Raw genomic sequence first — 18,706 nt, 5'->3', positions numbered from 1 at the left:
CAACCATTTCAATTTTCCTATATCTGTCTGATTTCAGCACTGGAAGTTCCATATCCCCAGAGCAAACCCTCAGTTCTGGAAAACCTAAAAATTGTTTGTCACTTTACCAGCAGAAAGTAAAATCTCTCAACTAGACTCCTTTATGGCCCATATGCGATGAAAAGTCCAATTACAGAGAACCTGGATATGAAGTGTGCTTCTGGTCTTTTGTGATGTAATGTTTGTAAAGAAGAGTTGACATGAAATGTGACTATAGTCAGATGCCTTGGAGTGAGAACCGTAGAAACACTTGGCCAATATCTTATTTTTCTCTTGGGTCATACCCCACACATTGTACAAAAACAAACAAACAAACAAAAAACAATGATGACAAACAAATACTATGGAGAGAAAAGAAATATCACATTTTCAGGGTTCTTTGTGTCATGTGCTATGCTCATCAATGAATAAAAACAGTATAATCTCAATGGTATGATACGGACTCATTGCAAGCAACAAAGAGTAAAATCAGCAGTGCTTGCAGAATAAGCCTAATTTAAATGTCAAACATCACTCATTAGCATAAATTTTCCTTTCTCTCCTTCAAATTTTGTTTCACACACTCCCACCAAAATTCAACAAACATGGTAGCTTAATAATCATAGAATTATAGAATAATAAATGTGGTACTGAATAGACCATTCTGAATTGCAGTTTGTTAACACTTTTACTATCTTCTTGGTTCTCCTCATGGACTATTTTAAGGAAAATGAGACTTTCTGAGAAATAGAAAACCTAAGATATATTAGTTATGCACTTTATTTTCTTTCCATGAAAATATTCCTCCCAAGTGAAAAACTAAAACAAAGGCAATTGTCTGTTTCTTACCCATTTATTAATATTTAGATTATTTTACAGCATTTAAATATGGAAATTCCAAGGAGAAATAATCAAGAATACTTTATCTCACAGTAAAATATACGTTTTCAGCTTTTTTAGGTATTGGTTCCCTGGAGTTCTTGGCATTGAAATGTGATACTTTGTATTGCTTTTGTCTATTTGAAAAGATAGATCAATGACCATTGTTTTTTTTATATTATCTGATTGTATTTTGACCTTCTTTCTCTCTCCTCTGTTTGGAGTAAATTCTGTTGCATAAAATGGCACTCCTTAGACACCCACTTATTATAAATGACTTCTCCTTCTACTTTACATAGGTTTTATCATCAGTTCAAGACATTTCTTCCAAATATTAAGAGACCTAAGCAATATCTCTCAAAATGGCATTCAGTTTCATTTCAGTATCAGAAGTTTTTCTTTTTCATATGAATATTTATTGTCCACCTGTCCTCCATTTATTTTCTTAAAGTCTGCTTCAGTATATAGGGTAGTAATCTTTTGTTTCATCCCAAACACTTCTTATCTAATGGGTTTCTGTATTGATTTTTATCCTGTGTAAGAAGAATCTCTCAAGCTTTCTAGTTTGACCAGTAAGCAAACCTCAGCAAGACAACACATCACTGTCCTGATGTGTTGACATCATAAATAAGAGGACTTTTCAGTGCCCCAAACCTGGGAATTCCTTTTTTTTTTCACTCTGTTTTTCAGTAGTTTAAGGTGATTTATTTCAAGAAGCACTTAGGAAGAAAGAGGGCAAGGATTTAATACACATCACAATATTCTGCAGTATATGCTTCACTATATCTTAGTAAAACATATTTTGACATAATTGGTGGTGCTGGAATTCTTCCCAGAACCATAGAAGTGCCTACAATAGGGGTAAAACTGAACTGTTAATGCAAAACCTAGACAGTCATTTCAGACTGTTAATTCCACCATATGCAAATGTCTTTCTAGGCCTTAAAAATAAAGAAAAAAGCTCCATTCAGAATGTTTAAGTATATCAAAGAGCACTGTTTCATGGCTACTGCCAGTGTTCACACTGTTAAACACAGGGGGCCTTAAAAGAAACACAGACTGCTTAGAAATAGAATATTCATCAAGTTATAATGGTTGATAATTATATTGGTACACTCCCCAGTTGTTTCCTAAAGAAAATGCAAAGCAACACTTGCATGTTGGCATCTTATCACCACCAACTGGCCAAGAGTATTTACTAGGAATATTTACTAGAAAGAAAATCATCAACTTTTAAAAAGAAAACAAACAAAAATAGACAAAATCATCCAGTATTTGATAAACTCATGCAGAAGCCAAATGCTCCTCAACTTGTCTTTTTTATTGCCAATTAAAATTGAATTTCAACATCCTCAAATCTGAGAACCATTAGCAGCTGAGATTCTTTTACTTTTGTGAGTCCACCACCTGTCAATCTATATTTTAGTCTTGACAAATTTTGAAGAATTGTTTCACTAAGTCTCTTCACTCCTTTATGAACCCTGTATAAACAGACTATTATATGCATTCATTTAATGACAACATTAGTTTAACAGTCCAGAATTCTTAAAGAAGGTATTTCTTCCTAGTGGTTGATTAAACATTAGTTATCACCTACATATATTATGGTTAGGGATGTTTCTTCTTTCCTGTCTATGCTTAGGGGTACTTCTTCTCTACTATATGATCTAGACAATGTATGCTTACTGGCTTATACTATTTCATCTGGTAGTGAGAAGTTCAGTACCTAGTTTCCCAGAGAAACTGTCAACTTATAAAACTGGAAATCTGACTGGATTTTTTAAACAAAGCAATTAAGGTTTACAAATAACATAAAGCACTCATAAAGATTAGTTATAACAATATTCAGGAACCTCTAATACCTTCCCAGAAATGATATATTTCTAGATCTTTTACACATTCAGATTCATCTCATCTGCAGACTTCATCAAAGAACACAGCATGTAATTTGTATATGTGTATGTGTTATCAAAGGTAGATTGTACTCTATCCTATAGATATATACATGGAAAAGTATAGACACTTCAACAGTGAAGATCTTTGGAGCTTTATTTAGATGATTATGTCAGCTCTCTCTTCCTCATAAACTTTAGCTCATCATCAATATAATTATTTGACTCTGGGCAAGAGATACGAGGCTTCTGAGTGGGTAACTCTTCAAAATAGATGCATGCCTGAAGATTATATATGCTGTTTGGATTTATCCCTAATTGCCCTTTAACTTTCTTCTATTCTCAATCTCTACTAAGGGAGCATAGTTTTTAGTAGAAGTCTGATTCAGTTCATTGTATCCACTCTGGCTGTTACTACTCTAATCTAGGTTCCATTGTTTGCAATAACCTTCTCAATCTTCAAACTAATCCCCTAGTCTCAAATCTCTTTGTCTTCAAAACCACTCTCCACACAGCTTCTGAATTCACATTTTTAAGTCATTGATTGCAACCTATAATCTTCTATGTCAAAGTTTCCATGAGGTACCCTGTTTTCTAATAGATCAAATCCCAAAATCATCATTTGACAATTCAAGCCCTATAATCTAACACAACACTCCCTCTCACCAGCCACCAATATTGACCTTCAGTTCTGGCTATGTTATTATATTTTGAATTGTATTGCCATTTCCAAAAGAGTCATGACACATTTTTATGATTCGTTTGTTTTTGTTGCAAATGAATGTCATATTAAAATAAGAAAAAAAAGTACCTAAGACAAAATTTGTCTTAGATTTGTCTTTTGATCATAAAATAACAACAAATCAATGATGTAGAGCTTGTTAGATTGTACCCCCATTAAAGCTCACATGTCAAAATCTGAATGCCTAATGTGGTGACATTAAGAGGTGAGGCATTTGGGAGGTAATTAGGTTGTGAGAGTAGAGCCCTCATGAATGGGATTAATGCTTTTATAAGAAGACATAGGATCTCCACCTGCCTCTGTTCTCCACTAGAGAAGTTTACAAAAAAAAAAATGGCTATTTGTAAAATGAAAACAGGTCCTTATCAGATGCTGAATCTGCCAGTACCTTGATGTTGAACTTCCCAACTTCCAGAACTGTGAGAAAAAAAAATTTCTGTTGTTTAATCCACTCAACCTATAATGTTATGGTATAATTATGATATGGTAGTCTGAACTGACTGAGATAGTGCTTGTAAGGTTTCAGGCTCTAATATAGCAGCTTTAAGAATATCTCTACAACCAGAATTCATTTTGATTGCTTGTGCCTTTGCCATACTGCTTATTAACTAGAGTGAATATCATCCTTGGGAGCAGGGATAGTGAAAGAAGTCTTTCATCTGTACTGAGTTAAGAGCAGGAATATTGAAAAGTATTTCAGGAAGAGGAAATAACACTCCAAGGGATGCCAGGGCTCAAAATTCAGAGAATTGCAAGTAGGCCAGATTTGTGAAATAGAAAGGAAATAGGAATGGAGAAAAAAATGATAAAAAGACATGCTGAGGTCTGATTATTATGAAATTTAAAAATTATTTAGAATAAGGTAGGGAAGTGGCATGTTCATATTAATTTAAAAGCTTTTTCCAATAGTGGTATAAGTGTAGTGGTGCATACCTGTAATCCTAGAGGCTCCAGAGGCTGAGGCAGGAGGATTGCAAGATCAAAGTCATCCTCAGCAATTTAGTGATGCCCTGATTAAATTAGCAAGACCCCGTCCCAAAATAAAAAATAGGGCTGAGGATATAGCTCAGTTGGTAGAGTGCCTGCCTTGCAAGCATAAGGCCCTGGGTTCAATCCCCAGCACTGCAAAAAATAAATAAATAAATAAACAAATAAATAAATAAATAAATAAATAATAAAAAATAAATTAATTTGGAAGTGGTTCCATGGTTAAGCACCCCTGGGTTCATTCCCTTGTACCAGAAAAGAAAAAAAGAAAGAAAGAAAGTTGTAGACAGAGTTACTTGTATGGAGGAAATTCCTTCTGATCCTGTCACATTTTCCCATTTCAAGCGATTCTGTGTACTGTATTAAGTCTTAAGCCTCTTTCCAGAGTGTAAGTAAGCTACATTGTTTTCATTCTTCTCCAAAGAGTTATCTGATATCAGTTCGTCCAGAGTACCATCTCTGTTCTGTGTCCATGTCAATTTAAAGCTTAATGCTATCTAAGGACTTACTATCAAATTTAAAATTCAAAGCCCTTCCTTTGGTTTATATGGACCATATGATCACTTCACTGTCCATGCCAATGAATTCATCTCAAATCATTATTGGCTATCATTCACCATGCTCCAGATGCCCTGGCTTAATTTCTACTATTTGAATAGATGAAGGACTTGGCAATAGGTGTTTTCTTCTGCTTAGAATTTACCAACACCCTTTCCTTCTCTACCTCCAACATTTCTACAATTTGATTCTTCTTGTTCTTAAGATCTCAAATTAACTATCACCTCCTCAGAGATGTCTTTTCTAACCAGTAAATATAAAGTAGCTAAGAAACTTTTATAACCCATGACAATTTTCATGAATACATACCATTTTCTGCTAATTTTTCTTGCAATTTGTTGATGTTAGGGTATTTGTTTTTTGACTGTATTCCTTCAACACTAGAATATACATTATGAGAAAACAAGAACCTTGTCTACTTCATTTGATGTTGAATTTCCATGTACAGGAGTAGAGTAGGTGCGCAAAAATATTTGTTAAAGGAATGGATGAATCAACTGAACAATAACTACAGTGAATCTCATAAAATGAAAAACAGAACTCTGCTTATAGAATGAGAAACCAAATGTTCTAAAATAATCATTATTAAATTAATTTTGGGGACTAGGGATGTGGCTCAGTGGTAGAGTGTTTGCCTAGAATGCACAAAGCCCTGTGCTCAATTCCCAGCACTGCAAAAAAAAAAAAAGAAATGATAATGAAATTAATTCTGTATGCAAGACTTTGCTGCATATAAATACACAAAACAAATATATAAAAAATTATATAAATTTAAGTAAATTTATATAAATTTATACATTTAAATTTATTATATATTATATTTACATTATATTCTTAAATGTATATCTATACCTTTATTTACATATGTAAACCTATATATTTAATGTGACCTCAAGGAACGATACTGTTCTTTTTCCGGCAAGTCCTTAAAGGAATGGATCCTTTAAATTTTCTCATATTGAGAGAATATTCCAACAAATTTATTGTTACCAATTATTTGTGAGCAAAAAATATAGTAAAGACATCAATGTATAATTTTATGGACTTTTATCCATACTTACCAAACTTTCTTGGACTTATACATGTTATTACTCATACCATTTTTATCAAACAAATGTATCACCTGGAATAATCCTAGTGGATATTACAAGAGTCTCATTAAAATTAACTTTCTGCTATGAAACAGATCTATATATTCATAGGTCTCTGTTTTTTCCTTAGGGTTTTATATTAACATATAGATGCTGTACCAATACCTTGCAAGTGCTCACTTATTCATTATTTATTAATGCATACCAAAAACGAAAGAAGAAAAATATAGACATAGATCTATACATTTACTGATATGTAATTTATGACAACCAAGCAGAAAAATGCAGAAAAGGCCTGAACAGCCAATACACAATAAAGAATATCCAAATAATTAAGAAAATCTTATTTTTCATCAGTAAATTTCAAGTTAAATCCACAATGGAATACTCTACAATCTTCAAAAGACTAAATTAAAAAAAATACATAATATGCTATGTGCTGGCATAGATATACAACAACTGTTATAGTGTTGGTTGGAATGTAGATAGGAATGTAAGTTAGTGCAATTACTTTGGAAAAATTCCATGACTTTATCTAAAGTTAAACATATGCCTATTTTATAACCTAACCTTTCTGTCTTGATACTTTGGTGTTTTGGTACACAACCAACATAAAGGTTCACATTTTGTTTATCAAAAAAAAAAAAAAAACACTAATTAGAGTTGTTTTAATTTGCATTTCTCTAATTACTAGAGGTGTTGAACACTTTTTCATATATTTACTAATCACCAGTATGTCTTCTTCTGTAAAGTGTCTGTCTGTCCAGTTCAGTTCCTTGGCCCATTTATTGATTGGGTTCTATGTATTTTTGGTGTAAAGTTTTGTAAGTTCTTTATAAATTTTAGAGATTAGTGTTCTATCTGAAGTGCATGTGGAAAAGATTTTCTCCCACTCTGTAGGCTCTCTTTTCTCATTATTGATTGTATCCTTTGCTGAGAAAAAGCTTTTCAGTTTGAATCCATCCCATTTATTGATTCTTGCTTTGATTTCTCATGCTTTGGGAGTCTTGTTAAGGAAGTCTGATCCTAAGCCAACATGATGAAGATTCGGACCTACTTTGTCTTCTATTTGATACGGGGTCTCTGGTCTAATTCCTAAGTCCTTGATCCATTTTGAGTTGAGTTTTGTGCAGGGTGAGAGATAGGGTTAATTCCATTTTACTGCATATGGATTTCCAATTTTCCCAGCACCACTTGTTGAACAGGCTATCTTTTCTCCATTGTATGTTTTTGACTCCTTTGTCTAGTGTGAGGTAACTGTATTTATTTGGTTTTGTCTCTGTGTCTTCTGTTCAGTACCATTGGTCTGCCTGTCTATTTTGTTGCAATACCATGCAATTTTTGTTGCTATTGCTCTGTAGTATACTTCTGGTATTGTGATACCTCCTGCTTCACTTTTCCTGCTCAGAAATATTTTGGCTATTCTGGGTCTCTTATGTTTCCAAATGAATTTAATGATTGCTTTCTTTATTTCTGTGAGGAATGTCACTGGGATTTTAATTGGAATTGCATTGAATCTTTATAGCACATTTGGCAGAATGGCCATTTTGACAATTAATTCTAAGTTTAAATATTAAAATAAGTATTAATAAGTATTAATAAGTTTAAGATTAAAATAAGTATCATCAAGAACACAAACAATAATAGATGTTGGTGTGGATGTCGGGAAAAGGCAGACTTTTACATTGCTGGTGGAGTTGCAAATTGGTGCAGCCACACTGTAAAGCAGTGTGGAGATTCCTCAGAAAAGTTGGAATGGACCCACCTTTTGACCCAGTTATCCTACTCCTCAGTTTATACTCAAAGGACTTAAAATCAGCAAACTACAGTAACACAGCCACATCAATGTTTATAGCAGCTCAGTTCACAATAACTGGATTGTGGAACCAAACTAGATGCCATTCAACAGATGAATGGATAAAGAAACTGTGTTATGTATACACAATAGAATATTATTCAGCCATAAGAAAGTATAATATTATGGCATTTGAAGATAAATGGATGGAAATTGAGAATGTTTGTCAGCATTATTTCTAAATAATCCTAACTGGAAGTTGTTCATTAATAGTAGAATGAATACATAGTCATATATTTGCTGAATGAAATGCTACATGGCAACTGCCACTGTTTTGAATGTGGTTTCTACCTGGAAATTTAATTTTCTGAAAGTTTAGTTCTCAATGCAACAGTATTGAAAAATTATTTGACATTTAAGAGGTGGAGACTAGTGTAAGGTGATTGAATCATGACTGCTCTTAGAAAGGATTTATGTAGTTCTTACAGGACTCAGTTAATTCCCACAAGGATTCTTAAGTTTCAAAGTGGAGCCATATATATATATATATATGTCTCTGTTCAGATGTCACCTAATCAGAGAGGCTTTTCCTAACCTCTATCAAAAGTAGCCATTTCCTCCATTCTATATCCCCATACATTAACTTATCTTCCTACTTAACACTTAAAAAATGACATTTTATTTTCTATTTTCAGGTACCACCACCAATAGCATACATAGATAATCCCTAAACTCATCAAAAATGTTTTGCTTAATTCATTATTTAAAATGGCATCTGTCATGTAGAATCTATCAATGAGAGAATGGATAAAGAAAGTGTGGTATATACACACAATGGAGTTCTAGTTGGCCATAAGGAAGAATAAAATTATGACATTTGCATGAAAATGTTTGGAAGTTTAAACCATTATTTTAAGCCAAAGTCAAACTCAGAAAGTGAAGGTTTGTATGTTTTCTTGGAAGCCAGAGAGGAAAAGGAAAGAAAGGGGAAGAGTTCATGAAAATTGAAGGGAGATCAGTAGAGTAGAAAAGGACCAGTGAGAGGGAGGAAGAAGATGAAAGGGGAAATACAGAGGAATAATACTGACCAAATTATATTGTTATAATTGTTGTGCATGTTCACATATGTAACAACAAATCCCACCATTAAGTACAAGTATAATGCACCAATAAAAATATGGAAAAAATGACATCTGGCATAATATGTGTTAAATTGTTTACTGAATGGGTGAATTTTGCGCATATGAAGAATACTGATGGAGGAATATAGGTTAAGAAAAATCAAAGTTTTCAATATTTTACATTTGAGATACTTATTTTATATCCAGAAGAGATAATGAATAGACAATTAGATATACAGGTATTAAGATCAGGAAGAAATAATGAATTCAAAAATCATAATGTATGATTCATATAAATATATCTATATATAACATGCAAATAGTTATATAAAAATATTTTTAAATATATATATATATGTAAATATATGAATTCTATAGTCATCAGAATATGAATGGTAGTTAACGTGATTGAATTGCACAATTATATGTGGGAGTCTGGGACCTTACTATTTTGCTATTGCCCTCTTGAAATGATGCCTTAAGACTGCCATGTAAAGAAACTGTTCTAGCCCACTGGAGGATAAGAGACCACATGGAGAAGAAATCTGGTAACATTTTACATTTTAACATCAAATGCAAAATTTGTGAGGAATATCATCTTGGATTTTGTAGACTCTAGAGCTGACACTTATAACTGTATGAATAAAAGCACATGAGAATAGCAGAATAGTAAACCAACAGATGTATAAATAATAATAATCCAGTGACTATAAGACAATAAGCTTTGGGGTCATTTGCTACAGAGCAATAATTGAGTGAAGTAGTCACCAAAGGAAAAACAGAAAAAAAAAAAAATAAAGCAAGTAGATGAAAAAAGTGGCAAATAATGGGGAGATATAGTTTGTCATATATTGGGCTGCTAGAAGGGATCATTTGGTGAAAAAATGGGTAGAGGTATATAAGGGGAAACTCTAAGCACCTCAAATACTTCATGATTTAGTGGATAAAGAAAGAGATTCTACCAAAGAAAATTTAGAAGTGAAGAGAATATAGAGGTAGGAAAATAAAATTTCATAAAATAGAATATAATATTTCATACAAAGAATGGTAAATTGAATAAAGATCGTCTGATACATAAAATTAGAGCATTTTAAAAATTCAATGTATTTGGTGAAATTACATAAATAAGAATAAATATAATTTCATAATTAATTTTTGAATGGATATATAAATCATTCAAAATTTTAATTCTACATTTATACAAACATCATTGAGAATTTATTTAACATGTTGGTGATCATTTTCATTTTTAAAAGTATGGTCACTGTGCCCTTTATCAGTCATGTAATCTCTTAGTATTAAATTTTTGTAAGAGAAAATATTGTACTTAAAGTATTAGGATTTTTATAGAAAGAATAATCTACAACACTGAGGATTGCATTTGGTTACAAAATAATCTGATCATCAAGAAAAGTAATGTGACAGTAGCCATTATTGAAATGATTTTAATCTACCAAAAAATCTCTCAAAAATCTCTCATGAGAATTTATTGTTAAGTGCAAGATATTCTTTAAAACTAAAACATAGTACCTTAGTATCTTTCTTTAAAGTAAACATAGAAAAAACTTTTACTTGCTTTTTAAAATGTAATTTTAGATAGAGTCTATACATCTCAACTGTTGATGATGAAATAATATGGAAATTAAATGCCACTTTATAGTCAAATACTTATAAAAAGAAATCCTGAGCACACTGTTCACATCAATAGAAGGCCAAAATTGAGGCTAACCCACAAATATGCTGCTACCCACACTGTTTACATCAGAACTTTGCTTAGTGCTACATCCTATTTACCTATTCTTATAACTTTGATGTTTGGCACAAGTACACATAAAGCCAGCAATGTATGAAACTTTCAAATTAGTAAATTATTTTACTTAGCCTCACTACTTAAGTGAGGTTATTGATGTGAAGAAACACATTGATAAAACAGAAACATTTTCTTTCTGGATGTGCTATTTGCAATTATTTTAGCTGAAACTCAAATAGTAAAACAAACCCACACAAGTTATCATTACACTCTCTTCAACCTTACTATTGTAATCCAAGTTCCCATTATGTTCTCAGGTTCAATGAAAAGTGTATGAAAAAATTTATAGTTGAAAATGGTAAAGTTAATTTAGCTTTTTTTTTCTTTTTCCTCATAAATCACTGAAAAGGAAGGAGAAGAGTGTGAAAGAGAAAAATATGAACTTATCTGCAATGAAACTAAGAGATTGCTCAAATTCCAAGAGATGAAATAAGAGAAAGTCTGCAAAAAGTACTGATGGTGTTATGGTTTGGATAAGTGTCCCCCAAAGGCCCATATTTTAAATGTTTGGTTGCAGATCTCTGGTGTTATTGGCAGGTGATAAAACCTTAAAAACCTGGGAACTTCTGCGAGGAGATTAGGTCACTGGAGTGTGATCTAAAAGGGAATACTGGGGGGGGACCCCAATTGCTTCTTCTCTTTGTTTCCTGATAGGCCTGAGATGAGCAGGTTGTTCCACCATGTAATCCCCACCAACATATGCTACCTCATCACAGGCCCAAAGCAGCAAGGCCAACTGATCATGGACAAGAATCTCTGAACCTTTGAGCCAAGAGAACCTTTCCTCTTCAACTAATATATCAAGTATTTTGTTACAGTAATGGAAAGATGGCAGATACAGATGGTAAAGTGGAATTAAGGGATTACAAGGAAAGAAAATGCAAATTTCATTAAAACCTGGCAAGTAAGCAGTAGAGCCTAAGATACAAATCCAAAGATCATTTGTTTGCCATGATAGGATAATTGGGCAAGGGTAGTAACTGAAGCTTTTCTAATTAAAGGGGAAGTCTTGAGAAGCTGTGGAGAAGGGACTCAATATAATGTAAACATGCAACTTTTTTTCATTGCTCTTATTTTTTATTTGTTCTTTTTAGTTACACATGACAGTTGAATGTATTTTGACGTATTATACATGTATGGAGTATAATTTCCCATTCTTGTGGTTACACATATTGTGGAGTTACACTGGACATGTATTCATATATGAACATAGGAAAGTTATGTCTGAGTCATTCTACTTTCCTATTCCCGACACTGTGATCCCTCTTCCCTTTATTTCCCCTTATCTAATTCAATGAACTTCTATTCTCCCCCATCTGAACATCGACCTTTGGTTTTTTGAAATTGGCTTATTTCACGTAGCATGATAGTCTCCAATTCCATCCATGTACCAGCGAATGCCATAATTTCATTCTTCTTTATGGTCAAGTAATATTCATTTTGTATATATACCACATTTTCTTTATCCATTCATCTGTCGAAGGGCAAATAGTTTTGTTCAACAGCTTAGCTACTGTGAATTTAGCTGCTATAAACATTAGTAAGCATGCAACTTTTAAATGAAATTGAATACCAGTAAGCAAAGGAAAAGTATTCTACTTACTCCAATTTTACTTTATTTAGTCTAAGAATATCACACTTACGCATAGCCCTTTGACATTAAGAGAAATTCCTTATAGGATAGATGATCATCTTTTTGTCTCTCTCATACAAGTTTCCTAAATAGAATGATCCAAGGAAGAATAAAACTCTGAAGGAAGTGAATAAAGAAAACACATTCTGCATTAATTTGTGACATATGAATTGCTTAGGTTGTCACTCCTATTGTTATAATAAGAAAAAATTAACACTGGAAAAAAGTGTTGATGAATTGTCTAGAGGACAAGTATGGATTAGAATTGAGAATGATAAACTCATGGGGGCTGCAGTCTTTGGAGTGAATCTTATGTGGGTTTCATAGTTTATGAGGAAAAACCCCTTTTAGGCCTGGTAAGAAGAGAAGAAATGCAACCTTTATGAAATTCACACAGAAAATTCTCCCTGACGCTGTCCTATCAAACTTTGGTATAGCCTTTTTCCAACAACTAGAAAGACATTTTGCCTACTCCATCACCATCTACCCTTTCTGTCCCATATAAATGGAGAGAAATCTAATAAGTACTTTTGAAAGTTTTTAGAATTCTGCTGGCCTTTACCTAAGGACATGGGGCCACTAAAATGCTGATATTTAATGATAATATTATATAATACTTCTCCTGTACATCTTACCACCCCAAAAACAAGGCTTCTGTATGACAACCATGGATTACAACTGAAACAGCTATACGATGCAGACTCTTTCTGATGAATAGTACCTGAGAAAGTACCAAGTCAAGAGGGGAGGAAAAAATAAGCACACAAGAGAAATCTAAGGCTTATGGCATCGACTAGTTATAGTCAGCACTGGCCAAAGCCTAATTCCTAGTCAGACCAATATAAATCCTAATACTAGAAACCTACATAACCTCAGTTCCTTTTGCCTGATACACTTCAAACAGAAAATATCAAAGTACACCAAAACAAAAGAACAAAGTATAGTCTGAAGATACAAAACAATAATTACATACAAATTCAATTATGACGAAACTGTTGGAATTATTAGACAAGTAGTGTAGCATAGCTATCATTAATAAGTTAAGGCCTCAAATGAAAATGAAATAGACAGTATGAAAGAAGAAATGGGTATTATAAGCCCAGACACTGAAGAAAACAGAATTTTAAAAAATAATATAAAATATTGAAATGAAAAAATACTTATAGAAATGAAGAATGTATTTGATGGATTCATCAGTAGACTTGACAGTGATGAAGAAAGAATCAGTGATATAAAGACATGTCAGTAGAAAATTCCAAAACTGAAAGACAAACAGAATGAATAAGTTTTAAAACAATGGAACATCAGGAAATGTGTGACAATAACAAAGATGTAACGTGTGTAATAGAAATGCAAAAAGAAGAATACAGAAAGGAACAGAAAATTTTCTAGGCACCAAACCACAAATTCAGAAGGCTCGTAGAACATGAAAAAGGATAAAGAATAACAAATCTACATCCAGGCATGTTACAATTAAACTAATTCCAATAATAAAGTAAAAAATAAAATGCCTCTCTTTTTTTTTTTTTTTTCCCACAGAGAGTCAAGATGGTGGATAGGCAGGACGTGACTTTTCTCACAGCTCTGTGACTCAGGACTCTAACAGGCAGAACACTACTTCTCTGTGAGGTGAGTGAATAAAGCACTCCACTGATACACAAAATTGAACAGAGAGACATGAAGACTGGGAAATTTGGGGTACATCAGACAAGAATAAGGAACAGAATTGGAGCCAAGCTCCTGGCAGAAGCAGGGGAAATTAACACACAGTCGGAAAAGACTGAATAGTTCTGGGAAAGCTTTGGTGTGGAGAATCCTAGGATTGGAGGGGCAGCTTATCCTGGTCTGACCAGGAGAAGTTTGGCTTATTAAATTGGAGCACAGAGAAAATCACCCAGGTCTGCCTGCTGTGCACAGGGACCCCAAGCTGGAGGCATTTTGGTACCTCCAAGTGACAGTGGTGTCAACTCAGGCTGGGAACTTAGATCTGTGAGTTTGGGGATTGAGTCCAAAACATGAATCCAGCAGACACCAAGTGGGTGATATAAACTGAACCTAGCAAATCAGGACAATCTCTGGCATGGAGGCCACATTGCCTGGGGGTAATACAAGCCTGAGAATTGTAAGAAAGCTCACCTTCCCCCATTCCCTTGAACCCAAGCACATGCAGGGTCAGTGGCAGGCAGCTCAGCAGCTGGAGAATCTGATGGAGCAGAGTGAACAGCCTCAGTTCTCAGAGAAAGTTCTTGGTAGATCAGAAAGGACAGTATCCCAGGGGAGGGGGCGGCAAGCGGGGGCTGGGGGGAGGGGGCCGAGCAGCGCGAGCCGTTGGGCCTGGCTCAGAGAAGGCATCGCCGCCGCCGCTGCCGCCGCCAGAAGACACAAGGAGCTGGAGCTAGCTCAGCGTGGCGATGGGCGGGGGTAGAGCCCCGCGGGAGAGGCTGGGCGGCCTCCGGTGACAGAGTAAACTACCCACAGCGCCTCCTGCATGTCCTGCTGCCCTGGGCTGTCCCAAGCTAGGTGACAGTGTCACACTGCCACTATGAATGAGGTGTCTGTCATCAAAGAAGGCTGGCTGCACAAACGTGGTGAATACAGCAAGACGTGGAGGCCCCGGTACTTCCTTCTGAAGAGTGATGGCTCCTTCATTGGGTATAAGGAGAGGCCTGAGGGCCCTGATCAGACTTTACCACCCTTAAACAACTTCTCTGTAGCAGAATGTCAGCTGATGAAGACCGAGAGACCAAGGCCCAACACCTTTGTCATTCGCTGCCTACAGTGGACCACTGTCATTGAGAGGACCTTCCATGTAGACTCTCCAGATGAGAGGGAGGAGTGGATGTGGGCCATCCAAATGGTCGCCAACAGCCTCAAGCAGCGGGGCCCAGGCGAGGACCCCATGGACTGCAAGTGTGGTTCCCCCAGTGACTCTTCCACAGCCGAGGAGATGGAAGTGGCAGTCAGCAAGGCACGGGCCAAAGTGACCATGAATGACTTCGACTATCTCAAACTCCTCGGCAAGGGCACTTTTGGCAAAGTCATCCTTGTGCGGGAGAAGGCCACTGGCCGCTACTACGCCATGAAGATCCTGCGGAAGGAGGTCATCATTGCCAAGGATGAAGTCGCCCACACAGTCACCGAGAGCCGGGTCCTCCAGAACACCAGGCACCCCTTCCTCACTGCGCTGAAGTACGCCTTCCAGACCCACGACCGCCTGTGCTTTGCGATGGAATACGCCAACGGGGGCAAGCTGTTCTTCCACTTGTCCCAGGAGCGAGTCTTCACAGAGGATCGGGCACGGTTTTATGGTGCGGAGATTGTCTCAGCTCTCGAGTACTTGCACTCAAGGGACGTGGTATACCGTGACATCAAGCTGGAAAACCTCATGCTGGATAAAGATGGCCACATCAAGATCACCGACTTTGGCCTTTGCAAAGAGGGCATCAGTGACGGGGCCACCATGAAAACCTTCTGTGGGACCCCGGAGTACCTGGCGCCTGAAGTGCTGGAGGACAATGACTACGGCCGGGCTGTGGACTGGTGGGGGCTGGGCGTGGTCATGTACGAGATGATGTGCGGCCGCCTACCCTTCTACAACCAGGACCACGAGTGCCTCTTTGAGCTCATCCTCATGGAGGAGGTCCGCTTCCCACGCACGCTTGGTCCCGAGGCCAAATCCCTGCTGGCTGGGCTGCTGAAAAAGGACCCTAAACAGAGGCTCGGTGGGGGGCCCAGCGATGCCAAGGAGGTGATGGAGCACAGGTTCTTCCTCAGCATCAACTGGCAGGACGTGGTACAAAAGAAGCTCCTGCCACCCTTCAAGCCTCAGGTCACTTCTGAGGTTGACACAAGGTACTTCCATGATGAGTTCACCGCCCAATCCATCACAATCACACCCCCGGACTGCTATGACAGCCTGTGCTCTTTGGAGCTGGACCAGCGGACGCACTTCCCCCAGTTCTCCTACTCAGCCAGCATCGGGGAGTGAGCAGCCTATTGCCACCACGGGATCCTTGCGTGGCCACCATCCACCACCTGAGTGGCTTTAAAAAAAAAAAAAAAAAACTTTTACCTTTTCGGTTTGTGTCCCCATCCCCCACTCCCTCAGCCCCATTTCCAGTTCCTCCTTCAGTCCTGCCCCTAATTCACCTCAGTGATCCCTGCAGCCTTGGCTTCCAACCTCCCTTTTGTGTGGGGGGATCGTCCACCTCCCACTGCAGTGTGGGCTGTTGGGAGGACAGAGAGATTCAGGGTTTTAATCAACGCAGGCCCCAGTGAGGGTGAAGCCTGGATCCCCGGGTCCTGCCTGATCTTCTGGCCAGGGCACTAAGCAGGCAGCCAGGCTCCCTGCTGCTTCTGGATGAAGCTGCCTCTGGTGGGACGGCCGCCTAGCGGACAGCACCCTGGGCCCCTCCAAGCCTGTCGTCTAGGCCCCAGGGGTCTGGCGAGAGGAGGTCCACCTGCCACCACCCCTTTGGGGTCAGAAAAGCAATAATGTCCAGGGACAGGTGGGATCGGGCCGGGGCTCCTTGTGAGTGGAGCCAGAGCCCTCCGTCATGGGGAACCAGGAGAGCATCACTGCCTTCTGGCCCTTCCTCTCCCTTCCCCTCCCCAAGGTGTTCTGCTGACTCTGTGGGTGAGACAGAAAGAACAATCGGGGGCCAGCCTGCCTGCCCCCAAACCCCGTGCCTTATCAGGGCTTCCTTCCAGCTGGCTTTACCTCCCACTGGACCCTGGGTCTGGCCCCAGCCCCTTTGGAGGACGGGGGCCAGGATCACCCCCTCCTTTCTACAGAGGGGGCAGAGGGGCGCCAGCCTCACCTGTTGCACATCTCACCGAGACAGTATTGGGCCCTGTGGACTTGGGGTGGGAAGGAGCAGGGGAGGCGTCTCTGGTATGTACTGGGGTTGGGGACCTCTAAGCAGGGGGAGGCTACCTCACCCCTTCCCATCTTCAGGGCCCCGTATTCTGCAGCCTTAAGGTGAACGTGGTCAAGAGGACGTGTCAGTGCTGTAAGCACACCTGTGTGTGCTTTGGACTGCCCCCAGGCGTCCCTGAGCTCTGGGATGCAGGTGTGCTTTACTGTGTGTATGTGTGTGTGTGTGTGGGGGGGGGTTTGTGCACATGCGCACGCAGTGTGTCTGGCCCTCAAGTGTGTGTGGTGTGTGTGCGCTCGGGCCCCACGTGGCCCAGGGCTTCATCCTTGGGGGAGCGGGTTCCTGGGATCCACTTGCTTCCCTGCCCACGTCCACGCTCCCTCTCTGCCCCCAACATCTCTGGGTGTTTGGAATTTATTTTTTTGTGGTTTTGACCTCCCCATCCCACCTCCCTTACCGGGCGGGTCATAAAAAGGCATTGTGGGGTGGGGTGGGGATGGTGGGGGTCTTTCCTTTCTGTGTGTGTATGATGTGTATCTGACAGCTCTCCCATCCCCACTGGCCTGTCCTGTCCTTTGTATTTGTATGGTACAAGCAATAAAGACACTCATTTCAGAAAAAAAAAAAAAAAAAAAAAGGACAGTATCCCAAAACAAAAGAACAAGGACTGACTTCCCCTTCTCAGAAGTGTTGCTCTGGGGAAAGTATTGGAGTACTGTCCTAGAAGTGCATTGATTCATTAACACCTGATAACTCCTCATGCAATAAAACACCTGTGGAAATACTAGAACTAATCCCTGCCTCTGGGAACATCACTTCCAGACACTCATCTCATAGAACCCAGCAGCAGCTATACCCTGCAAGTGAGGCTGGAAGCATCTTCCACAGCTCCTCACACAATCCCACTGGTAAAGCTGAGAAATGGAAAGACAATTTGTAACATACAGCATGCATATATTCTCGTTGACTATTCAGTTATTTTGTTTTAGTTTAGTTTTGTTTTTTTAATGTGTATGGATTTATACATGATGGACATTTATGCATTTGCACACATACATATTTGTTTCTGATTTTTATCTTTCAGCACTCCTTGAAGGTGGTTATTTTTCTATGCTCTCTTTTTTTGAGAGTTATGGTTTTCAATTAGTATACTTTGAATTGATTTTCTACTGTTTCACAACTCTGTTTCTATTTCTCTTTTTCCCTTGCTAACAGCCAAACTCTACTGTTATTTCTCACTTCCTTTAACTATTTCACTTCTGTTTTTCTTCTCTCCCCTCTTAAACAAATCCTACAACACTTC

General features: G+C 37.9%; 1 protein-coding gene across 1 annotated transcript; it reads left to right on the top strand.

Moving 5' to 3' along the window:
• The first annotated feature begins 14,853 nt into the window (after positions 1-14,853).
• Positions 14,854-18,021, top strand: LOC306651668 (RAC-beta serine/threonine-protein kinase-like). Its single transcript, XM_079124356.1, has one exon. The coding sequence runs from the start codon at positions 15,069-15,071 to the stop codon at positions 16,512-16,514; it is 1,446 nt and encodes a 481-aa protein (XP_078980482.1). The 5' UTR covers positions 14,854-15,068; the 3' UTR covers positions 16,515-18,021.
• Positions 18,022-18,706: the final 685 nt, after the last annotated feature.

Source organism: Sciurus vulgaris (genome assembly GCF_902686455.1).
Source record: "Sciurus vulgaris genome assembly, chromosome: X".
Taxonomy (NCBI): domain Eukaryota; kingdom Metazoa; phylum Chordata; class Mammalia; order Rodentia; family Sciuridae; genus Sciurus; species Sciurus vulgaris.
This window is presented reverse-complemented; position numbering and strand designations above follow the sequence as displayed.

Coding starts and splice junctions, on each gene's coding strand:
- LOC306651668 (XM_079124356.1), top strand. CDS start 15,069: ATGAATGAGGTGTCTGTCATCAAAGAAGGCTGGCTGCACAAACGTGGT.